General features: G+C 50.2%; 5 protein-coding genes across 5 annotated transcripts; all 5 read left to right on the top strand.

Annotated features, from left to right (window-relative positions):
• Window positions 1-4,351: 4,351 nt before the first annotated feature.
• On the top strand, window positions 4,352-5,812 carry MIND_01149400 (uncharacterized protein; the record flags this gene model as incomplete). Its single annotated transcript, XM_037368025.1, has 8 exons — window positions 4,352-4,553; window positions 4,610-4,724; window positions 4,771-4,858; window positions 4,906-5,163; window positions 5,213-5,288; window positions 5,339-5,415; window positions 5,465-5,661; window positions 5,722-5,812. The coding sequence occupies exons 1-8, from the start codon at window positions 4,367-4,369 to the stop codon at window positions 5,810-5,812; spliced, it is 1,089 nt and encodes a 362-aa protein (XP_037215857.1). The 5' UTR covers window positions 4,352-4,366.
• Window positions 5,813-6,326: 514 nt separating this feature from the next.
• Window positions 6,327-8,173, top strand: MIND_01149300 (Ras guanyl-nucleotide exchange factor; the record flags this gene model as incomplete). The annotated part of the gene is made up of 5 exons (XM_037368024.1): window positions 6,327-6,367; window positions 6,416-6,538; window positions 6,598-6,814; window positions 6,862-7,013; window positions 7,063-7,066. 5 exons carry the CDS (start codon window positions 6,327-6,329, stop codon window positions 7,064-7,066), a joined length of 537 nt encoding a protein of 178 aa, XP_037215856.1.
• Window positions 8,174-8,208: 35 nt separating this feature from the next.
• On the top strand, window positions 8,209-9,200 carry MIND_01149200 (Ras guanyl-nucleotide exchange factor; the record flags this gene model as incomplete). Its single annotated transcript, XM_037368023.1, has 5 exons — window positions 8,209-8,213; window positions 8,257-8,651; window positions 8,721-8,782; window positions 8,835-8,935; window positions 8,984-9,200. 5 exons carry the CDS (start codon window positions 8,209-8,211, stop codon window positions 9,198-9,200), a joined length of 780 nt encoding a protein of 259 aa, XP_037215855.1.
• Window positions 9,201-14,986: 5,786 nt separating this feature from the next.
• On the top strand, window positions 14,987-16,614 carry MIND_01149100 (uncharacterized protein; the record flags this gene model as incomplete). Its single annotated transcript, XM_037368022.1, has 2 exons — window positions 14,987-15,846; window positions 15,903-16,614. The coding sequence occupies 2 exons, from the start codon at window positions 14,987-14,989 to the stop codon at window positions 16,612-16,614; spliced, it is 1,572 nt and encodes a 523-aa protein (XP_037215854.1).
• An 803-nt stretch (window positions 16,615-17,417) lies between these two features.
• On the top strand, window positions 17,418-18,120 carry MIND_01149000 (uncharacterized protein; the record flags this gene model as incomplete). The annotated part of the gene is made up of 5 exons (XM_037368021.1): window positions 17,418-17,450; window positions 17,496-17,560; window positions 17,607-17,838; window positions 17,889-18,044; window positions 18,091-18,120. The coding sequence occupies 5 exons, from the start codon at window positions 17,418-17,420 to the stop codon at window positions 18,118-18,120; spliced, it is 516 nt and encodes a 171-aa protein (XP_037215853.1).
• Between the last annotated feature and the right edge of the window lie 7,025 nt (window positions 18,121-25,145).

The following is a 25,145-nucleotide window of genomic DNA, read 5'->3' as shown; positions in this document are numbered from 1 at the left end:
ATGTCGGCCTGAATTCATGTGGATTAGCATCATTCTGGGGCCGGACGAAGCGAGTTCCGAGGAAATCGACCACTACGTTCGTCCTCTGGTTGACAATTTTGTCAAGGGGTGGGAGCATCTTTGCCGGAAAGCCTACGCCGACTCGGGTCCAAAAAACCCGCAAAGACTGCTCCAGCGGTCCTTTCTCGAACGACAAAACCGAAGCTGTTCATCAACGGGCACTGAATGCGCAAGCGAATCAGTAGGATTCAGACTTGGACGAAGACAAGGACGAATCATTTCCAACGACGGCTCGCGTAAACCGCGGTACCGCAACCTTCGCGGCAGCAGCACCAGCAACAGCGCAGGTTTGGGACAGCCAGATCAGAGTCTTCGCGAGGCGTCTATGGGGGGTGTGGAAAGGAAGATGAGCTGGAGCACAGGAAACTTGGTGGCTAGCGTGAATGGTGGCAATGTTACTTGTACGTGGTCTTTCTGTCCTTGTGCTTTCCGCGTTTTGCTGACTTGACTCCTCTTTCCCTTAATTTTGTGTCCTTCTCTCGACGGTTTCCCTCTCCAATCACGCTTTTGCATTCGACTTGCTTTTCGATATTACCTCCCACCTTTTCCGAGTCTTTGCCTGCCTGTTTCCTTGCTCTATTCCACCATATAACGCCTCCACTTTTCCTGTTTACTCCTCAGTACCTCTTCGACATTGGCTTGTTTTTCGTACTATGCATGTTCCCCACACTGCGTATTACACTTCTTTGGACTTTCCTTTCTACATTCCATCCGCCTTTACGTTTCCTGGGCGAACCGTCATTCATCTCGACATCCCCTTAACCTCATTTACGGACACGAATATGATCACCAGTGGCCCAATGGTCCTCCCTTCCATTGTTGGACAAGCGTGAACGCTTATGACATCACGTGCCATCAATCAAAACCCACTCGGCAACGTTGTCCATATATTAGATAGATTCTGCCATACAGCCAAACCACTTTCGCGAGCGCAAGAGCTGATCAACGATCACCTCGGGGGCAATTACCGCCTTCCATGGCTAATAGCCGGTCAACGACAAACTTGCCTACAGCTTACTCGGGTCGCCGGCGCCGAGAGACCGGTAGGGGATGGACCGGCTGTTACTCCAACCAATCCTTCCAGCTCGACCTCGCAGTCGTTGGCAAGTACAGGCACAAGACTATTTCTTGCGCCACCCAATCGTGCGTGTAGGCTGCTCGTTGGCCTCTCGGACATGAACGCAGTCGCTGCGTGCTCATGTGTCAGCAAATAAGACAAGGCGAACTAAAACCCACTACTTGCACGACGACTCCTCGCTGAAATCGCTATCAAATCATCGAAAACAAGCACGACACTACGGTTTGTCCTTTGTCTCCATTTTATGCATCTTCCTCACTCGTTCTCCATCTTTAGGACATCCATTCTGACGTGGACCTATTTCTCGGTTGAGCGACCATGCCCACGGTGGAAGCCGAAACTAGAAACCCCAAAAGCCACCACTGAAACTTGTAACGGGTTCCAGCGACATAGATTGCAACTCAACTCTGGAAAATTCGCCAGTGACCTAAAGCGGCTTCCCAGCAAGTTCTGGCCTTACCCCTCGTTGCAGTCGCAGCCGCAGTCGAAGTAGGCTTAAGCACAATGGGGTCTTTTTGGTGTAACGGAAACTTGAAGGCGACCGTCGATTATCTCAGTTTTGCAACAAGATTTGTGAACGCACCTCCACAGCAAATCTTCTGCTTCTGGGCCTGTGTTCCTGTAGGCTATATAGCTGATGATAAGCCTGCTTATACCCGTCTTATCGATGTCTTATAGGGTCTTGCGGATGGACTATGAGATTAGGAAGTCAAATTAAAGCCTTACCAAGATCTTATGACCCTTACTAGTATCGAGGTCTAATGAGATTATGAAGGCCTTATAGGTTGCTTAGCGTGGTCTTATTGATGCCTAATGAAAGCCTTGTCGCTTGCCTACAGAGGTCTGATCAACATCTTATTGATGTCTAATAATCTCTCGACACCATTCATCGATTGCTCTTCGACAAGGCCAAACACGGTTGGATGAGCACTATATATGCATTTCACAATAGCGACATCCTTATTGAGTATCGTGGAGGCTAGCTCCATCATGTCTTTGTCTGCGCCGCTCGGGGCTGCAGCCATCGCGTGGCTCGGAAGTTGGAACCAAACAACCAAGGACAACAACTCAACGACAAATTTCACGAATCATGCAAACAAGTGTTGGGTACAGACACCGTTGAGGCTGCGGCGGAAGTCGGGTCAGAAGAGAAAGCTCAGAAACTTGTGTCGGAAAGACTCGGAAAAGGTGTGAAGAATCAGCGGTCAACGGATATCTTCAAGCGCCACTCCCCGGCTGGAAATGTCGAGAATTTCTCTCATGTTCCTCTCAGTCGGAGCAAAATTCGGTATGTTAAGTGAGAATTAGGGAGCCTCTCCTACGCACATTTTGTCTCAGCGCTAGGGTGCTGTAAGTTGATCTGGTTTACAAACCAGTTAGAAACATGTTTTTAAAAACAGTGTTAGTTTTTAATTCCTGGAGGCGGGAGCTGTTTGTAAACAGCCATGTGTGACATTATATCACATCAGTCACACAATCCACACTACTAAATATCGTAATTTCCTTCTGGATAGTAGAGACCTAGTTGTTGAGATGAAAAATACTGTTGCTATGAAGGGGCAGTCTAATGATAGGGTGGTACCATGCCATAGAAGTGGTACTACTGAATAATTATTATTGACACTAAAGTATATTAAGTAATCCCTGCTTGTTTCAAAAACTGTTTATAAACACCCCTGTTTTTAAAAACTGTTAGAAACACCTGTAAGTATTGGTTGGGGAATTACTTACAGCACCCTACTCAGCGCTGACGCTGAATAGATCCGTACGATTAGAAACAAGATCATCAACCAAATTGCTTCCTCAATGGCGTGTAGTTGCGATGGAGAGTGTCTGCCAGAACATGTTCTTCCAGGCGGCGCCTCTGATTCTGAACCCAGATTGTTATTAGCATCATCGGCTTCCGGCCGGGGTTCGCGCCTGTTATCGACAGCTGCCTCTAAAACCATATGTTATTAGATATAGATGTAAGTAGTAAATTCAAAGCAAAACCAACCGTTATCTTCCCCCAGTCTTGTAAACCTCCGAATGGGCTGAAACGGCCGGCAGTCGGCCACAAAGTTAGGCCCAGGCAGTTGAATTGCTATGATTTGACATTAGCAATCTACATTGGTGTGCGTGTTGAACAAACAGAGTGGAACCAACGTTGGGCATCTATAACCTGTGACTCGGAACCTGAGCTCTGTGAAACGAGATCCCCCATCGTTGCTAGAGTCAGGCATATTTCGACATCAATTTTCAGCCCCAGGATCCAATTCTAGCTGCAAGGAAAGCGGCGGCAGCAAAGGCAGCACTCGAGAGCTCGATAGGGCTCCAACCTTTTCCATTTGTAAATATTTACAAATGGTAATAAACATTTAAATGACCATTTTATTTGTGAGCGTGGACAAACAGAAATTAAATATAAATAAATAGTTCAAATGGTTTCCACTTATAGTGGACTGAAATCAATATTGACAGTGCAGTTCAAGTATTTCGGGGCTTTAAAAACACTTTGACACTGTCTTGAACATCCTATTTCATGTCTCCCAAGTTCAAATTCTATTTGAACAAAATTTTATCCTTCCTGATTTGGTAATATACTCAACAGGAACTTCACTTTGATGGTTGAATTAGATTGAAAAGGCTATTACAGCTTAAGTGATTATGTTTTCTCTTTGTTAATATACACTAGATCATAAAGATAGACATGGTATGTGCAAAAACTTGAGAACAAAGTGCTTAATTTGTGTCTGATTACCAGAACCATTTATAAATAGTTTCAAACATTTATTACTGTTTGTGTTTGTGTTTCTATTTTATTTGAAATTTTCACAAACAGAAATAAAATAGTTGGAGCCCTAGAGCTCGAGCGTCTTCTGCTTTTTTCGTCAACAAGCATTGAACCCCTTAATGTGGAAGTGCCTCCCACAAACAGAGCATGGGCGTTGAGTAAAGTCAACAACATCCAACATCCACAGCTGCCTGCAGTTCACACCGGATTTAGCAAAATATATCTTGTTGATGAAACGGTCGCTGAAACTGTCGGGGAAAGCCGGAAGCAACCCGATTGGAGTGGCTGAGCGGGCCGAATGCGCCGTTCCAATCGGGTCGCTTCCGGTTTCCCCCGACAATTTCTTTCACCAGATATATTTTACCTAATCCGGTGTGGTTGCCATAGGGTTGTCGAGTCAACATCAAGCAACACGTGATTTCAATCCTTTATTGAAAGGCTTTCGTTTGTCTTTTATGACCGATCCCTCTGGGTCACCAGGCAGGCTCGCAAAAGACGTTACTCAGCTGCAACAGGCTCTCCCTCTTCTCAACTTGCAAACCACTCCGAATCTGAATCTTCTCATGAGCAACAATTCGGACTCAGATAATTCTGAATCAGATGCAGTGGCTCTCGAGCTATCTGGACTTGGACTTGGCTATGGTGCGATTATCTGCTCTATTCCCACTTGTCCCTCCTAATAAGCTGCGCCGGTCTAGAGATACAAAATCTCAAACCGCAGCTGCATCGTAATCGTGCTTTGAGCGAACGGGTCGCTCTACTGACAGCGCAGCTGAGAGAGGTTCAGAGAAGGAATATGGTTGAAAGGGAGAGGTTGGTGATTTCAGTCATATCATCCGTGGCTGACCTGGGATTCCAGCGCCAGGAAGCGTGAAGCCATATTCGTACAGCATCTCTGCCTCCTCAACCAGCAATTATCAGCACATCCAGGCCTGTATGAGATCTCGGTGCGTCGAATGTAAAAGCTTCAAGCTTGGCTAATGGACCTTTGTAGCTGCCGTTGATCTTCACTGTTATCAACGGCGATATGCTGTTATTCCGTCATTTAAACCGTGCTTTTGACGGTGGTGTCAACACAGCCGCTTCTTTCAAGTTGACGCGAAGCATCCTCACCTACCCGGAGCATAATAACCCTGAAGCTTATAGCTCAGCTTCCCACTTCATGACGGTGTTTTATAACCGTCGACAGCTCCTAGAGCGGTTGAGAGTCAAAGCGATTTGCACGATCCAGCAATTTGACCAGTTTTTGACGGTATGTTTATTTCGTTTAGGTCAGATAGCACACTGATATCACTTATCAGGGATTCAGTATCTCCCATGAGGGTTTCTCTTTTGTCGATGTCGGCGGTCTCGAACTTACAGAGATTAAGATCAGCAGTGAGTCCCGTTCCCGTAAATGCTCAGCATATCGCTCAAAAGATGTGAAGTGTACATCAACGCATTCATTCGACTGCCTCAGACTCTTCGGATTTTTTTTGGTGGCCGTACGTGTGATCTTTTCTTTGTATGTTGGGCCTCCAGCAGCTCAGTCTCCAGCTAAGTCCAGATAATAGGCTGCAATGACTATCTGTGCCAGTCGTTCTCGAAGGCGCGTCGAGAAGGAAATTGTGGATAAGCTTGTGATGATCAGCCCAAACCCGCGATTCAACACCATAGTGGGGGTTCCCTTGTTGGTGATCCATAACGTCTTTGCGGGTCCTGGGCCAAACATGAGGAGTCAAAGTGGCTCAAAGGGTACCCCAGCCGCTAGGTTTGTTGCCATAATTTACACGTTAGAGCTCTGTTGATAACGCTCCATTCCATTGTCCAGCGCTCACAATACGGCTCCTCCGAACCCAACGACCGCAGCCTCGCCGAGTAGCAGCTTGCGCAAAGGCTTGGACGGCTCCTTGCTGCAGTAACTAGTCGAGTAAGAGCACAAAAGACTAGCGGTCAAAAAAAAATGTCAATGAATTCGTGAGCCTAGATTATCTGTTACAGCCCAAGTTGCAGTCGCTTTACCTCAGAATACATACCATGACTGTATAGGCTTTGAACACAATCTGAATCACAAACTTGAACGATGGCCAAACGCTCGTTTTTTAGATCAAATTGCCATTCAGACTCGGAGCCTTAGTTCGAAGACCGATGTGGTCAACGACGAAACTCAAGACTCGAGAGGAGGAACCGGACTCGGTTGGTCGCTGGTTCTGACTGAAGTTGGTAGTGACTCTAGTGAGGAGGAGGAGATTACTGAAGATTCCATCGGCTACTCAATTGCCAATAGAGTGGGCTACGAATAATCTTTTTTCTCTCAAACGCTGAAGTTTCGAGCCTGGCAAGCTGCCTAAGCCTTGCAAACTGCTTCAGTCACTCAAATTTGACGATGATTGACGACGTGACAACTTGTTGCTTGCCACCACCAACCTTGGCTCCATGATACTCTCAAAGCCTGTGGGAGATACATTTCGTGAAAAGTGAGCATCGCTTCATTCTTTGTGTTTGGTCTCCATTGACTCTGCCAGAATGATTACAATACCATTGCGAAGAAACGACGACAGTTCCTACTGGGAGCTTCACCTACACCGCCATCTGCTTTTGAACCGACTCGGGGAGCCAGCGTCTCTTCTACGCAATATCACCCCTCGGTAGATTACGATGTCGAACATGAGGCTTTCCATAAGCGATACACTGCGACGGAGAATAGCAAGCTTCGAGGCGGAGACCTTCCACTTCCACCAGGAACAACCACTCTCAGTTCGACTTCCGGCTTGTCCATCATCCTCAGCGTCTCCACTACTTCAAGCACCGAAGATGGCATCGATATTCGACAAGTACCACGGCCACCGGTAACATCCAGAGCCCGTAGTGGAAGTCTCAGCATATACTCTTCCGCCAAGTATAGCCGTATCAGGTTGGCCGAGGTGTGTTCCTTTTTTCACCGAACAACGTTATGCTCACTCTTTTGAAGCTTCAGCCTGCAGCTCACGACACACTCACTCTTCTCGTTGTTGGCACAGCGAAGTGCGGCAAATCCGTTGTCGTGAAGAAGGGCCTCAAGGGCTATGGCCTTTCCGAGCCCATCAACCACTCTTTCCAACTGCTTCTCTCAGGCTTCCAACTGTGAGTTACCGGCGCGGAACTACCCATCAACTCTGACACGGCCCCACAGATAGATAGTCTTCGTGTCGGTGGCATCCGAGATGGGGCTGACGAGTATCCTGTGCATGTTATTGAGGCAGAGGTCTCAAGGGTTGCGTGGGAGGACGCCGTGTGGCTAGAGGGCTCTCCCACTATCGACGGTGTTATAATGTGCTATGATGCCTCGGACGCCGACTCATTTTTGTTCGTATGTCCTCTTGTGTTTTTCGTGGCTTCATGCTCATTTTTTCAAGGCCGTTTCCGATCCAAGATGATACCAACACTTGCGCTCGCCTGCAAGTCGGACTTGACCGGCGGGTGGACCCACAAGGAGCGGCAGCAGATTTCTTGCAACTGTATGACGATGACCTAGTCGAAGTCTCGAACGTCCAAGGATCAGGAAAGAAACAGATGCGACAGGCTTTCGAGTGGTTGATCAAAGCCGTGTTCCGAGGACGACGTCGGTGACCTTTTCTGCATCCATTCCATGTCTTCATCTGCTTATAGACTCGAGTCGCAGTGAATCTGACCTCAACTGCCGCAATCCCTCATTGATCCCACCGCTGCCCTGGGAAATATCAATTAACAGTTACTCCGGCGGCCTCGTCGTCGTCGATGAGTACAGACACTTTCCCATCAGGGCGCTTCATCTCGGCTGTCAAACCCTCCTTTGCCCACAATACCCGCTTCACGTTTTCCCACTGTTCCCAACTCCCCCACCCGAGCCCGCTCAACGGGCGACCTTCTCTCTGAGCATGAGAAGTCCCGAACAAGAGACTGGCAACTTGACAAAGACTCCGGCACCATCACAAGAACTAGCTCTAATTCAGTGTCATCATTGCAAAAGCCGCCACAAACTGCTATCGAGCCCGTCTTCGACCCTCCGCCAATTCCTAAGGAGACGAAGGAGAAGGAAGCGAGTAGTAGACCGTGGGCCGCTCTTGACGAGCTTTTGGACAAATTGTTGTTCTTGGCCGTAAGCGGCGATGGTGAGCAGTAGCCGTAGTCATTTCTTTCTCTCCATACTAACTTGATTCATAGATCCAACTTACATAACCCATTTTCTCCTCACATACCGGCGGTTTGCGAGCCCAAGAAGTGTTCTGTTAGCTATGCAACTACGGCTTCGACAATTAGACTAACCTTCTGGTGACCCCATGTCGCTTGTTTTGCCCAGATGAGGTATACAGTCTCTCTTTGTCCATTCAAATCTTGATTTCTGTAGAATATGCCATTTATTGGAAGAATGGATAAGAGACTATCCTTACGACTTCAAGGTCCGCGGTACACCCAGCGCCCTGTCTGCCCTTTTCAAATCCATGACCTCCAAAACCTACCTTCTCCATTATGGCGCTGATTTTCTTCCTTTCCATGAGCTACTTCCGAACTTGGTCGACAAGGATGCCGCTGATTATCCCGAAGACGAGAGCGACTATGATGACGACGAGAAGAGCGCTGTTCTCACGCTCGGCAGCCCCCATAGCTCTGATCCAGAGCTCCCGGCCGCAGCTCGCTCTCCCTCTAGTAAAGTCAAGACTCCCGCTACCTCCAGAGAGCACAAAGGAAGCATTCCGTTTTCCGCCAAACTCGTCTGCGCGCCGCCTGCTCTCAACGGACCAGGTCTATCGGACAGCTCAGAGGCGGTCGACATTGAAGCACCTCCTGAAACTCGCATCAGATGTTAATAAGGCCTCGAGTCCGAGAATATTGCCCAAGAAATTACGCGACTGGAATTGTTCTTGGATATCAAGGTATGGTTATTGCGGTTGCAGCGTCAGTCAGTCATTTGACGGTGTCCATTAGCCCAGACATTGGTTGCGGTACCCTTTTGTGTCAGGCAAGAAGGATCCAGCAACTAATTCAATCGCTCGGCTCAACGACTTCTCTAACCATCTAGCTGTCTGGTCAGTCTAAACTTATCCTTTGACCCTTGTTCCTCATGCGGGTTATAGGGTGGTTTCGATGATTCTATGTCACGACAAGCACAAGATGCGGGCCAAACTGATCGAAAAGATGGTCAAAATTGCCCAGAAGTTGCGGGGTCTTAACTACTACGCTGCACTGCGAGCGTTTGTCGCCGGGATCAACCATTCAACATTTCCTGGCGATCCAATCATGGAACATATCAAAGCCAAATCGCCAGACCAGGAATGGACGACTACATTTTGACCATCGACTCGCATGTTATGTTAAAGACGGTGGACCAACCACAAAAAGCAAAGACGATGCCGACCTTGCTCCTGACTTCGTGTTGGATCTCTCGGGGGACACCTATGTGGATATTGGAGATGCTGCTAGGTTCGTTGACCTAGTGAAGGAGGGACGGAAACCAGAGCCTATATCGGATGAGGACATCATTGCTCGACGAAAGCAGGGTGTAAAGAGGAAGAGGGATGAAGATGAGTCGCAGTCGGATTCGAAAGGCAGCGAACTACAAGAGGAAAATGAGGAGGAAGAGAGCGATCCACTAGCAACCTCTGATGAAGAGAGTAACCCTGATTACCCTCAGACGAGGATGGCCCAAGTGACCAAGGAGAGGATGATGAAGACGAGTCAGAAGAAGAAGAAACTCAGGCCGAAAAAAGAGAGGAAGACAACGCAAGAACCCTCGTCATTTCTTTCCATGATCCTTTCGCGGCCAAAGCGCTGACCAACACTAAACCAATGCCGATTCAAGCTGCCACCATTCCTGTCGTGCTATTAGGGAAATATATTGTTGGAGGTGGCCAGCTACAGGCTCCGGCAAGACTGTGGCTTTCATTATTCCCATGATTGAACGACTTCTATATCGTCAAAAAGGCGCAAGAGCTCTTGCTACGCGTGGTCTCGTTCTTGTACTAACCCGAGAGTTGGCCCAACAGTGAGTCGAAGCCAGCAGAGAACTAGCTACCCATACAGACATCCATTCTGCCTCGTTGTCGGTAGGTTTGAAGGCAATCTTGTCGTCTAATTACTGATCTAGAGCGCCAGGTGGGCTATCGGCCAGGTCTCAGGAAGTTACGTTGCGGAATCGACCAGACGTAGCGATTGGAACTCATGGGCGACTTACTGACCATATCCACAACTCTCCCTCTTTCGCTCTAACTACACTGGAGGTTCTCGTCCTCGAAGAAGCCGACAGGACGCTCTCTGACGGATTTACCGACGAGTTGGCCGAAATCATTACAAATGTCGCGAAGAGACTCGCTGAGGATAGTGGAGCCTTTTTCAGAGTTCTTGATCCTAACTCCTTCTAGATCTTTGCAAGCTAGCGTAACGTTCCAGGTTGTTATATGTAGTGTATTGGCACCCGTAACAGTTTTTCCGGTTCTCCTCCCTCATTTTCGAGTCGATTTGCCTCGGAGGAGATGCATTGCAAAGAGGAGATGAATTCTGAAATCAACATGTCTGGAATTTGGGTTATCGCTGTGGGCTCAAGGCCAAATGATTACACCACTTGCCTTTTAGCAACAGGAAGATCCATTTGGATTTCTTGATGCATTGTGTGCGACCGTTAAGTTCATCTATTTGGTATGTTTCAATCATATAATTATTCACATCTAATGACTCGCTAGATTGTTTGTACTTACCCCACTTGCGATACCATGGCCCGAGGACGCTCCCGCTCCCTCAAAACGCCCAAGGCAACATATGCTGAACGTAAGTCGCGTGTTTTCGTCGTGCCACTCGGTCCTCTGCAGTTTGGGATTATGCTGACCTGTGATTTGCAGAGGTTTTCGGCTCTTCCATTCAGGATACAACGCGACCATAAATGACATTCTATTCACAGCTACGCTCCCGGGCACTCAGGGTTTGTCCCAACTTGAGTTGCTCGCGCTAACAGTGGCGTCATACATCAACAGTTCAAAAGAATGCCGCTGCGCAGAAGAACAAACTTGGGCCTCATTGGAAAAGCTGGGTTGGGACAGCCGTCCACAAACTTGTGCACCATATGCTCCTTTCTGCATGCTGTTATTGATGAGATCTCGCGGCCTAGCAAGACGAAGGGTTCTTCGTACCTTCCGAGCCAGTAGGTTCGGTGGCATTGACACCAGAAGGCAAGAAAGCGTGAGTTATTCTATCATCGTTTTGTCATTCAGACATAACTGAGATGATTTAGCATCCAAGCTGCTCGACGAGCCCTCGACGGAAACCTTCTTAGCAAACTTCCTACTCCAGCCCCGACCGAGATCGATCTTAACGAGCAGATGGATATGCGGCTTGACGAACAGATCGCGCAACAAGCTATAGCGTTCGACAATACTCCCGTCACGGACCGCAATCCTTCTCGCGTCGGTGGGCTCGAATTTGACGACCTCCGAGCCAAGTATTCTGGAGTCCACACGTCCTCGCGAAGCTCAAGACCATGCCGACCTCCTCCAAGATCGCGAGGCTGAACTTGCAACTTTGAGAGATACACTTGCTGAGCGTTCTCACCAGCTCGAAGTCGCCAAAATTTCTGGAGAGGAGTTGGCGGCAGCAAAAGGTTTGTTGCAGAAGGAGATGGAACAATTGACAACGCGGATTTCCGACTTAGACCGCATCAGTGCATCTCTCGCTGCGGGTAATAGCGGTCTTGAAATGAAGCGGGGTCAACTGACTTCTCAACTCGAAGATGCCCAAGGGAGAGCTAACAAGCTTTCCTCGCTCCTTGCTGCGCTCGAAACACAAGTCGGTGAAGCTGAAGCGGAGAGCACTCGACTTGTCGATGAGAAGAATGAGCTTCTACAAGAACGCGATAATGTCGTTGCTGAAAACGCCAAGACAGAGTTCGATTTCAGAAATATGAAGATTGAACATGCTCAGATGCAACCACGTCTGCTGGGGCTGAGACTGAGTTTAGCGCGCCACTATCGAACAGAAACTTCGCCCAGAGTTGCTCCCAAATGAGCACCTCCCGAGACAACGCTTCCACCCATTGAAGAACCGCGTCTACCTTCACTCCGTTGAAAAGTCGTTCGTCACGTTGTGCCCATCGTCACCATCGTTGTCACCACCGCCGCCGCTACACCAGTCACCCACTGCCCCTCCATATGCAAACGCACCCACACTCCCCGTCCCTCCGAGTGACTTGGGCGGCACATAGCGAAGACGGGCCTGGTGCCGTCTACGTCCTCGCAGCTATCAGTATGGACACCGGCCACTTAACGATTAAAATCGGGCAATCGGTAGACCACCCGCGCCGTCTGCGACAACATCGTTCGCAATGCAAGAGTCAAATCTTTGACCTTGAATTAGCGTTCTGGGTCCCCTTCCGAATCCGCTTCGTCTATTCTGGCTTGTCCCTTTGCTAAAACAGTACTAGAACGTATCATACATGACTTCTTGGACTTTGTCTGCCACGCGTGGCTTGGCCAAGTCTTCTGCGCTGATTGTCGCCACTTCCATGTCGAGTCTTTCGACGCACAACGCTGTGGGAGTTTCGAAGACCTGGGCTTCACGATACATATGCTGATTAGATTACAAGGATGGATTGTTGAAAGAATTGATTGAAATAACACTACAGAATCGCTCGAAGCGTGTAGTAAGCATATTTATACAATACTCGAGACGTATGCAATGCAACTTAGTAAACTACGTTTACAGCCCTTGGAAAGGGGCTTTCAATCAATTCGTGTGACTACATCACTTGCCATTTGTCTCAGAACCACCTCAAGTCGAATCGTATCCGAAGCTCCCGCTGGCCTTCTTCCTCACACTCACTACCGGCAGCTTTTCCGCTTTGCGACCCGTCGTTGCTAGCGAGGACAACGACGACGACGAGCCTTGACCCTTTCGGTGCGTTGTCAAATTCCACCCATCGTCCCTTCCCTTCTGCCCCCACGCTCATTTGTCCTTCTTAGGCTGTCTAGAACGTCCTCCGAGTTCCTTTCCTTAAAGCGTTTTGCCAGCGCCAAGCCATCTCCCCGGCCTTCCGAACCCGTTTCCCCCCCCTTCACCTCCAGGTGCGTCCATCGGCACTTCCTTGTCCGGCGGGCTAACCTGTCTACAGCGACCTCTGACTAGGCTAGCGCGTCAGAAATGCCGCTTCTAGGTGGTCTCTTCGCGCGAAACTCTAATGGAAGTGGCGCCACCAGCAAATCCAAAAGCCCAAGCGACCTCTCTCCCTCCGCGTGCCTCTTTCCCTTCTCTCACCCCCTTCCCTGCCATGCTAATGCTTTGCTGCAGCTCACATTCCCACTCGGCAAGCATCAGTAGTGTCCAGCTCGGCAGCAACCTCTCCCCCCCCCCCGTCTTCCCAGCCATCTCCTACAAGCGAATACGTTTCATTCGCTCCAGGCCCGTCGTCTCCAAACGGCAGAAGCTTGGCATATGCGGGCGAGCCCCAGAAGGACAAACGCGGGCTGGGCTTTTTTGGGCGTAAACGAAGCGCGACTCCTTTATTGGCTGTCGACACTGGCGAGCCTTTTGAGCCCCCCCCGCGACCCGCCTATCTCGGACGACTGAGCACGTCGTCCGATATACCGCCCTCCTCAGCTTCCGCATCAACCTCCCCCAACTCCCTCCGCCCACCACAGAACCTCTACACATCTTCTACCCGAAGTCTTCCCCCTCCGGTAACCACTGCTGGCGCCTCTCCTTACGCTCACCAAACGCCCTCCCGAACGCGTGATAGAGACCGCCAATATTCTTTATCACCTCTTGCTCCCCAAATCAGCCCGACAAGAAGTACTGCTTCTGGTCTCACAGCCGCGTCAGGGAAGACGAGCAAAACGAGCAAGAGTACGGGCGCGAAAAGCGGGCGCAAGTTTGCGTTCTGGGCGAGGGGAAAGGACAAGGAGGTCGAGCCATTACCACCCTCACCCGCCAAACCCTCCGACTTCAATCTTCGAGCCTTCCGACATGTCCGCGAGGAGCCTGCTGGGAAGAACCAGCTTACGGCGACGAATCTGACAAGCTTGAGTCAGCAGATCGAGCGAGAAGGACAGGCTAGCGGGCTGGGGAGTGCCTATGAGCACGAGCATCTGCCTCCTGCCCGACTGCGACCGCGGGGAGGCAGCGATGCTAGTGCGAGTAGCTCGCGCATTAGCGTTGCGGCCTTCCGAGAAGTTCAGGCGAGGAGAAGCGCTGCTGGGAGTCCTGTTATGGGCGAGAGTAGTGCGAGAGCGCCAAGTCCGAGCCCATACGGTCGACAACCGCAATCATCACAACGACCTACGCCGACTCCCGTTCAGAAGCCCCCCAAAGAAGACGTCTTCTCCACCGGTCCCTTCCCCAACGACAAAGCCGAAGCCGTATACGGTATACGACTGTTCATCGAAGGGCGCCAAATGCGCAAGTGAATCAGTGGGATTCTGATGAAGACGAGGACGAATCATCTCCTGGGGCTCCAGCGACGACCCGGGTAAACCACAGCCTTCGCGGCAGCAACAGCAGCAACAGCGCGGGCTTGGACAAGCCAGATCGCAGTCTTCGTTGGGTGTTTATGGGCAGAGTGGGAGCACGGAAAAGAAGATGGGTGGGAGTACCGGAAACCTCGTGGCTAGCGCGAGTGGTGGCAATGTGATCATGACTTGTGCGTGGTCTCTCTCTCCTTGTACTTTTCGCCTTTTGCTGACTTTGAGTCTTTTCTCCTCTTCCACTTCATATTACACTTTACTCTCGACATTCAACTTACTCCGCGATCTTTTTGCCTTCTCTCCCCTACTCTATATCACATTTTGACTTCGACATTACCTCCTCCGCATATCCGACCCGCGTTTCGATATTTCCTCCCATTTTCCCCCACCTACTCTATTACCCCTTCGCCTTTAACTCGATTTTCGACTTTCCATCCCCTTCTCTTTCCTTGCGGTCTCTTTTCTCTGTTTCTTGACTCCACCTCTCTGCTTTACTCAACCCTACCTCCATCGCCCTTTTGCATTGGACTTCCTTTTCGTACTCCGTTCACCTTCCTTATCACACCTCTTTGGGACTTACGTTTCGATATTGCCCAAACACCATTAACGGATACCCTACGATCGCCATCCGGCACGATGCTTCTCCCTTCATTTGCATTCTGCCGAATAGCCAAGCGACTTTCGCTCACCCGTCGGCCGACAAATCCTCACGATTCGGACTCAGACGAATCGACAAGTGAAGAGTCTTCCGATGACGACGCGCCGTTAGCGACCCTTGTTGCGCCGCGCCGCCCGGGCTCGTCGTTGTCAATGGCCTCAAACGGGAGCAACCCCAACCTGAAGCTAAAACCTCTAATCGACATAAACGAGGTCACCGGCTCGCGGCCGGTCCTCGCCGGCCAGAAGAAGACCGATGACGGGTTTACAGGCGCGGGCATGCTCGCTGTGAGCTCGAAAGCCAGTTCCAGCTCGCAACTCCCGAGCCCGGTGTTGACGAGCAGATCGCCGCCGCCACCGAGCAGCGGAAGGGGTGGATTTGTGCAGTTCCCTCGCCCACCGGGAGACGCCGCCGCCGCGCCGAGATGGAGCCCGATTAGGAAGGAGACCGGCGGGTCTGTGGCGAGCGTCAGCTTGGGTGGTCAGGACAAACGGGAGGGGCTGAAGGCTGTTTCCGCCACGAGTGGTTCAGGATCGACCTCGCAGTCGTCGTTGGCAAGCACGAGTACAAGACCGACACTTGCGCCGCCCAATGCGGGCTCGCCGCCGAGTTCGTTCTCGAGTGTGACCGCGAGGAAGGCTTTCCATCGGCGCTCGTCGAGCGATATCGTGTCTGCTTCGGGTCGCTACCCGAATTGGCTGGACGATGCGGGCGGTAAAAGTGCAGAACCCGATGGTGGGGCTTTGGGGCGGGACTTGGCTGACATGCTTGGTGGTGGTGGGCTGGCGTTCTTGCTGGGCGAGGAGGCGAGCCACCGAAGCAGTCAATTAGGAATACGGTGGAGAAGGACAAAGAGTATCAAGGCGACATTGTGCCGATTGTGATCAAGCAAAGGTCGCCTTTACCTAGCTTCAGTGTTACGAGCAGGCCAGCAAACCGCTCGGTGGATTTGGGGTCTGCGTCTGCAACGGGAGGAAGGCAAAGGAGCAGCACTTTGATCCCCTCGACTTCGACTTCTGCGACTGTTTCTTCGACCGCCAACTCGACAAATACATCGACTTCAAGCAGCTCAGCAAACGTGTTACAGAAGTCTGCACCTGCTCCTTCTGGGAACGCGAGGCAGCGGAGCAGCACCCTTATGACCACACCCGCGACGACTTCAAATTCCCGTTCCGCCCCTGCGACTTCTACTTCCTTCCCTCGCCAAACCTCCTCCCAGCCAATCCCTTCTTCACGATCATCACCACCTATAATCGCACAACCCACTCCTTCACCCTCACCACCTTCCCTGCTTGGCCCGCAACGGCCTTTTGCGGGCAACGGCGGTATCCGCGGCAACTCGCCCGCAAGCTCCACAGGCACAAACGGCACGGGTAACTCGAGTCGAAGCAGCGATGCCCTTGGCCCGCTTACACCCAGAGACAGGAGCGAGGTTGGCAGTGCGATGAGTAGTGGGAACAGCGGGAGCGGGAGCGCCGTATACCGCCCGGGGGACAAGAATGAATCAGAGGGAGGAGAAAGTGAAGGACGATTGGAGCGGGGGCGCGAGCGGGCTGTTGCCGGCGCATGTCCAGAAGGCGAAGCAGCGGAGGAGCATCAGCTTTGACTTTGACGAGAGCGAAGTTATCGTGCTGAATGGCGAGGAGCGGAGCCGGGAGAGGAGGCGGAGCCAAAGCCGCGATTGAGGTGTGTCTTATGTAAAATCAATCATTTCAAGTTTCTGTGTGGCTGATTTTGCAAAGCCGGGGAATATCGTAAATGGCCCCGGGCCCGTGCCGGATGACGAGGAGGAGGACGATTTGCCGATTAACCAGATCCGCAACGCCAACCCGATGATGCAGCAAATGCAGATGCCGATGGGGATGGGGATGCAAATGCCGATGGGAGGCTGGCCGCAAATGCAGATGTCCATTGACATGCAGATGCAAATGCCGATGCAGGTCCCCATGATGCCCAACGGGGTCCAATTCATGATGCCCCCGTCGTCCGACCCGAGCATGATGGCTCTCCCTTCATAAGTCCACTGTATAATCACGCTAGACTTACTACTATGTACCGTACTATAAACAAACAAACAAACCAGTAGCGTTTGTAGTCTCAATATCTTTGAATTTCTAACCATCAGAAAATGATAGATCAGCGCACCTTGTCTTTCACCGTGACCACTACGTGACCACTACGGCAATTCGGACTCTCAGCAATCCATATCCAATCTTCAACTCCGTCTCTCGAACCTATACACAAGAGCGACCGACGACAATTCTATTCGGAATTTTCGTTCAAACATGCGACGAAGTATCTTTTTAGACTTCCTATTCAAATCACAGCCACCAGCTGCGGCTTGCCTTCCTTTAAAAAGACTCCCTCCGACCCTAACTGTTCACTGCAAGCCCCATCGACTCTGCAAGCATGTCTCGTGCCACGAGAAGCAGTTCGGCCAAGGTAGGGCCAAATCCTCTTCAGTTATCACACTCTCACCTCTTGCAGGCTATTGGAGACTCCCCAACGAATTCTTCGAGCAAAAAAAGCGGTGTTGTGAGCTCCGACAGACGGTATGCCTTCGGTTTGGCGTCGTCTAGGTAGTAACCACGTCCTCAGCCCCAAGGCCCCGCCTGTCACCCATTTCGAACGTGCTGTGTTTCGCAAACTCAGAGATCGATACACCGACGAAGAACTTGCGACAGTTATGCTTCGTCATCCCAGCACAGCTCTCCGAGCATACAAAAATTGCAATGACCTGAACCCCAAGGTGAAGGGACCATTGCTTGACAAAGTGGAAGACGACGAGAAAGTTCTACGTGATAATTGGCAGGAATTTCGACAAATAGAGGTGTGTGGACCTCCCATTTTTTCTTCGACCTCATGTTGAAACACATGCAGCAACAACTTGAGCTGCTTTACCCTAAATCACAATCCGACTCGGAATCCGGGGACGAGTCCAACGTTGACCAGCTGTCAGACACCGAGGATCAACTCATGGACCAGTCCAGCGTCAACCAGGCGGAGCAGGAAACCGAAGAAGTGGGAATGTCCCAGGTAACCAAACCTTTTCACCCTGATTTAACGATGACGGGGTGTTCAGGACCGACCCATCAAGATTGAAAAAATCTGAGAAGATCAACAACCGTCTGTGAAGAAGGAACAATAAGAGCCACGCGCTTAGGACGCGCTGTACCATGCTCTGAGACTGAGTAAAATTTCGTGAATGAAGTCAATCTAGTGCGCTGTGTAGTCAAAAGCTGTATTCTCATTTTCTATCCACATTGAATCTACTCAATAACACGTCTGAGCCTGAGTCGGATGATAAGATTACATTACGAGTACTTATGTAATCGTCTATCAATATCTGTCGTCCGCTTTTCAGGACCTCGATCTTGACCCTTGAGAAATTCTATTTTTGTAATGAAATTTGTAGTCTTAACCCTAACCCTACAGTAAAATTTTGTGACTCAAAAATAAAGGCTTTTTGGACTTGGTCGTTTCACTTGTTGATTGTCAATTGTCACCTGAGCAGATTATGTTGTAGCAAGGTCACGACACCTTTCCAGCCTCAGCTTCACGTTCTTCGTGTTGACGTTGAGGTCGCACGGTACAACGAACATTGGTATTGTAAGTAGGAAAGTATCCGGTTTCTGTCCAAACTGATTCAAATGCCCGAGATAGCGAAGCATCTCCATTGGCTTGACAAGCAAAGTCCAAGGCTACTTCCGGCGGCGACGCAGAGAAAATACTACACTCGCTTGGCGGCGTCAGATTATTCCACCAGAAACCCTCCAAAAAAAACTTCCGCGGAGTTTATTCAACCAGGAGTGGTTGGCAGAACAGTGCAAATTCAACCCCATGTTCGAGGCACACCTCCAGCTGTCGCAAAAATCCTTTGAGCTGCGCCAGTTTGTAGGCTAGAAGTAGTAGAGGTGTACGTAGATATAGGACTCGGGAAACAACTGATGCATATTTTACGCTCAATGATCGCTACCAACGGCAGTCGGATTAAGTACTATTCTCAGCTCTCAAAGAGGGCGGTGAGCTTGACGACAAACTTCAAGTTGTAGACATCGAAACTGCGCTGCGGCCCGGCGATGCCCTACCGCCGAGCGACGAGGAGATCTCGCCTGACGAGGACACGCCCGCCGGACCGCTCCCAGAGCTTATATTCATGGGGAGGACAGACGACGAAGATAAGCGTTTGGCCGAGTTCTGCTGCTGCCCTGGGAGTCTCGGAGTGTCAGAAAGCTTTAATCACTGACGAAATTGCCTCTTATAAGGACTCTGTGGCGCATATTCTTCATCTTTCGGGCCCTTCTTGTGCTTCGAAAACATTAGGAGTGACTTTGTACGCGATTTCCCCCGTTGCGAGCCCTTTCTGCCCACAAAAACAACACTTGTGAGCTCAGGATAATGTGTAGATTCACTTTATGTACTATACCAACCCAACAGAGCGTACTTATCTTTCATAGAGTTCTTCAAGAGTTGCCAATAAGCTCTAGTTCATTTACTGACGAGGCGTTTACTTCGGCCGCTATGCGCTCTCCCCCTATCTTTCTCTCCCTTCCGACTGGAGCGCTTTCCGAGGGTTGGAAAATTTCACGATTGCAAGATCCTCTAGCTTTTAACTGCGAGGGAACATAACAATGTCGTCCGCGGCCACACTTATCAGCCTCTTCGCAAATGCATTCGGGAGGTGTTTGCGCAGCATTTTCGTCAGAAAGGCCACATGTTTCGGCGTGTCTTGTCCTGGGTCCTGCTTGGGATGACAGTACCTCAAGAAAATTTTCCACTTGACTACGTGGATGGCAGGGTGGCGGCTCAGAGCACTATCCAGCAGTCGGAGCACGTCGGGGGTGAAGGAATAGTCCTTGCGTTTTTGTTTGACGGATGCAAGATGTTCAAATGAGAATTCGAGGTAGGTTAGCGACGGCGCCGCCGTTTTCCGAGAGCAACGGGATGATACCCGGAAGTGGATCACATGATTTGATCGTAATGATAAGGATATGCAGGCAAGGAAGTCTGGAAGGGAAATTTAGATTTGTTTCGAGGAGTGGGTCAAAGCCTAAGTAGAATAACGTCAACTTGTGAGATTTTGAAAACTGAAACCCACAGGAAGCGGCGATATTGAGCTCAATCCGCTCAAGTGTTGCGGCGGAAAGAAAACACGGTGAGATATCCTCCTGGGTCTCGATCCAGTGAAGCTCCAGCCCACGGGCACGGTAATGGTGTTTGTGGTCCCAAAGGAGCAGTGCAGAAAATCGGCCAAAAAGGGAAAGAGGAGAGAAAAGAAAAAGGGGGAATTTCCAGTTTATAATCTATCTAGCGATAGAATTACACCAGTCCTCATTGAAATTCCAGGCAAATACTGATTACATTATTGTGCTTATGTGTACTGATACAGATCTGATGTAGCAAAGAAACAGAGGAATTATCCTTGTCTAAGTAACCTAGTAAATTGTCAGGCTTCCTGTATTAATTGCTATGGGGTTGTGGCATGTGACAGCATACTGTAGTCGTCTGTATGACTACAACGTCACGCATCACGGTCAGCCCGTTGTGTTGTTATCTGAGCGTGGCGTCATGCACCACACTGGTCTGGTTGTTGAGGTCCAAAGGCGTGACACCAGGAAATATGCCCTCAAAAAATCAAGTAAAACCATGGCCCAGTTGTAATTTTTTTTTTTGTCGTCATGCATAGAGATGGCGAGGTTCGGTTCGGTTCAGGTTCAGGGCGCTTTTTGGCGAACCCCGAACCTGAACTTCGGTTCAGGTTCGGCTTTTACCTGAACTCTGAACCGAACTTCGTGTTCAGGTTCAATCCGGTTCAGTTCAGGTTCAGAACCGGTTCGAACTTTGAACCTATGTGTTCATAATGGGCCACCCCAGCGCACCCGCGGGCCCATCCGGGGTGGCCCACACTCATCCCCATCGATGCCCCGGGCCCGCGACGGCGGCGCGCTTTAGTTAGCAGGCCGCGGATGGCCTTGTGTGCTGGCTGCCAGTTGCTGTCAGATGCATTCGGGCTACGGTGTATCAATTTTGTGGGGATAACAGCCACAGGATCACCCACCTTCCATCAGCGGCTGTCGGGAGGAACACTGATTGCTCCCGGCATGCAACCCCATTCGGCATTTTCGTCCTCCGGAGGACCTTATGCCGGGCGGTCCGGCGCCCCCGGCGTTCGGCGTTCGAACACGTTCGACCCGGTTCAGGTAAAGCCAACACCGGCCGAACGCCGAACTGAACTTCAGGTTCAGGTTCAGCCTTGCGCTGAACTTTGAACCTGAACGCGTTCGGTTCGGTCCGGTTCAGGTTCGAACCGGAAGGCCGAACCGGACGCCGCCATCGCTAGTCATGCATCACACTCACTCAATTGTTATTGTTCCGATGCATGATGGCACATGACGGTTGTAGTCATATTGACGAGTACAGTACAGTATGATATAATTAAAAAATCTGACACAGGGTTACAAGGTCAGGTTGTCAGGCTAATTTACTATTTACTATAAGGGCAACCTCAGAGGTCTGAGATCAAGGTCCTAGCAGGGGAGACTAGAATCCTCTCCAGAGGGCCAAAAGGGAGGTTTTCTGACATTACCCTCCCCCCCTTTAAATGTGGCGTTCTGATGCATAGACCGGAAAGGTATTGATTGTCACGGGTGGTGTGACCCGTGACGGGCTGCGAGGATGGCCAGTGCAGGTATGGGTGCAGGCCTGGTACCCCAAACCCGCTGGCCTGCAGTTTGGCCTACTGGTTTGCCAGAAGTCAGCAGTCAAGACCAGGGGCTGTCACGTCAATCTTCAGCACCAAATGGGCATCTGGCCAAGGACCGAGGAGCCCAGACTGTGTCGTGACACCGTTGTCCTGCAATAACCCAACATTGATGCATATTCGGCGGTGCATCCCCCTTGGTTAGATGTTGCGGGCCTCGGATGAGTGGGCTACCTGTCGCCCACTAGCGAAAATGTGGGTACCCGTACCCATGTCCACAGGCCCGGGCCATCAGCGGGGACGGGTATGTGCCACCCCGGACTTACCTGCGGGTGGCCCGTGATATGAACACTAATTGTGTCAAACAACATGGAGGCGATGTGTTATGGTTTGCCAGGGTACTTACAATAGAACTCCACAATTTTCTCCAGGGCATAGACATGGTTGAAGCAGACCCACTGGTCGTGCGACGTGTTGCAACCTGACAAAGTAATTCAGCCACTTATACCTCACCCTAGCATGCAAGATTTCGTCTACTTCCCATTCCAGAACTCCATCATCAAGGTTTGGAGGGGCTTGTCATAGCTGGGATATCACAGTTGGGTATCAGTGTTGGCATCAGATGGCAATGTAATAACACAAGCACTTGCAGCTTGATCATTACTTATTATATTGGAATACAGACTAGTTCAGTTCAAATAAGTGAATTTTACATGATATATAATTCGAGTTATAATGAGAAAGTGTAGTATTTTGCAGTTATTAGACTTAAATAACTCTAATCAGACATTCATATGATATCTCACACTGCCATCACAGGTATTTGCATTTATATAGCTGAGAAACTGCTTTCTGTAGGGCATAGGTATGTATACTTACACCTATGATACATAAAACATGTCAGATCAGCTATTTGCACAAGAGATCACACTGACATCACAAGGATCACACAACTATCACTTGATTTGTAGGCCCATCAATTCCTGATTGGGACCGACTTCCGGGGTCACTTCCAAATTGGGCCTGTCCCTTTTAGGAGATGCCTAATGCGGCCTGTCCCTTTTGGGAGATGCCTAATTAGGCATGTCTCTTTTGGGAGATACTAAATGGGGACAAATGTCACCACAAACACCATTACCGTGCCAGCCCACGCAGGTGTTGTATGTACGGCGTGAAGTGAGCATCTGTCAGAAGCCGGCGGTAGAATATCTGACTTTGCGAGATGATTAAATCGGCAATGGGTTTTGGTGGAGAAGGAATAGCAGCGCCAATCGCGTTAGATTCGTTGATTGTGACGTGAAAAACCGTAAGAGAAGGGGCAGCAGTTAACACGCGGTGGAGAAGGTTTTCTGTGAGGCTGAGACTCCAGAGCATCAACTCCTGTAGCTGTCCGCGCACTTGTAGAATGCTCAGCAGCGAGTCGATGACGCTCGCCTTCAAGTCCACTGCGGTTGAGCGAAAATCGCGGTACTTGCTGGGGCAACTCTCGTAGCTCTGGTGGTTTCGGATAATGACCTTGCGAACGTTGGTAAGCTGCCGGAAAACCGACTCCGCAATGGGCCATTCCTGCCGCCATACCTCCTCGTCGTTGGGAGGGGCTATGCGAAGAGTTGACACGTAGCCAGCCATCCATGGCTTCTCTTCGAAGAGCGCAGCGACTTGGGCATATGAGCGGCCATGTCTCCACACAGTCGAAATCGAAAGGAACGAGTATAATCGCTTTTGCGCCGGGAGGAGGAAGGAGGCTGAAACGAGACAGCAGGCGTAGAGGGTCTCGACGTCCTCATTTGAAATATGCTTGAGGATGGACTCGTACAGCTCTGGAGGAACCTCAATGGTCATGTGTAGAGCGCTAGCGAGGGTCAAGTCAAAGCTAGGCGCAGCAAGCAAGCGCAAACAAATCGATTACGCCGGTGCCGTGACGTTAACCTACCGAATTCTGCGGCGCAATTCCACGTATTTACTTGATTAGCGTTGCTAATTAGCTGACATTACATAAGCTGCTCAGCCGCAGTTGCCTCTACCCCCTCTACTTCACATCGGGGTTTCCGCCAAAAAAACGGACCCCGAAGCAGGATTTATTTAGCGTAAATAGTGGTACAAAAGAAATTCGCTTCTCGTGGATCTGATTGATAAAGAATAATGGTATCTAAAAGTGGACCCGATATGTAAGAAATACGGGGATGTTTCAGGTCCTCGGATCGGACACAAAACAAGGCTCACCTTATTAGGGCCACGATTTGTGAGCAATCAGGGGACCCGATTCGGTCCGAGATAGTAGTCAATTTGTTTTGCTAGTTTTTGTCCTCAATATACAACAAATCGAGTCGAGTTTACAGGCCTATAATCTGACCCAAATCGTGGTTACAATAAAGGCCCCGGAATCGACCCCGATTTGTCAAAAATAATGTCATATTATTGATATCGGCCAGCCATCGGCCAGCCATCGGCCAGCCATCGGCCAGCCATCGGCCGCTACTCCAAGTACAAAGGTATAATCGGCCAACCCAAACGCACAATCATGCCCTCGACCGTGTGTCGCACGTCGTCGATCGTGCCGCAACGAGCGCCGATGAAATATTCGTGGTGGTTCTTTCGGCAATACGAGCAGTGGACGCGGCCGGGCCACGCACGACGATTATGATCGTAATAATCGTGTAGAACACGTTCTGTGTAGCTATTAGCAAGTCTAGACGATGTGTATTGGGAAAACAAACCGAATTGAATCCGCTCAGGGACATAATAGGCCAATATCGGGCGGCAACCGTTGCCAGCACATTGACGGCGATGTTGCTTCAACCGGCGTTGCCCATCGATCGAGTGGCCGATTTTGTACATGGTGGGATGGGCAACAACAGCACGAAACGGCCTGCCAGGGATTTCCGAAAGATAGATACACCCCGGTCCATCCAAGGTATGTGGGCGCCTATCTGCACGGCAAGCAAGTAATTGAAGGCTAATGAGGACGCGTGCTAGCGTTTTCGCGAAACGGGGACGGCGTGGACAAGCGGGAGCCCCATTTGTGGCCATGTGGGTCCTGTGGGTCCTGCTGATGGAGCCGTGACGACTCTCATCGACAGTAGTCGTCACCTTCGATGATCAGAGGTGATTTTTGGTGGTGGAGGGCTTCAAGTCCATGGAAGAGCGTGTCAGTGTTGTGTGCTTGGGGTATTGGGAGATTTTTAGGCAACTAGCGCGAGAAAACTAAAATATCGAGGGAACGTGAAGGTCTGGAGATGAACAAGGACAATTAATCGAGTTTGGAGGATTAGGATGGCGGAGAACGGGGATTTCACGCGTTGTAAGGAATGTGGAATGGTATATTAACTTCGAGAGAGATCAAGCACCACAGATCTCCCCTCCGAGAAATCATATCGAGCGTAGTGAGATAGGACAGCCGTTATAGGCACTTTGTCAGGATCTCCGACTTGCAGAGT

The sequence above is a fragment of the Mycena indigotica genome, assembly GCF_014461135.1.
Source record: "Mycena indigotica strain 171206Taipei chromosome Unknown Mind.scaff0010, whole genome shotgun sequence".
In the NCBI taxonomy this organism is placed as follows: Eukaryota; Fungi; Basidiomycota; class Agaricomycetes; order Agaricales; family Mycenaceae; genus Mycena; species Mycena indigotica.
This window is presented reverse-complemented; position numbering and strand designations above follow the sequence as displayed.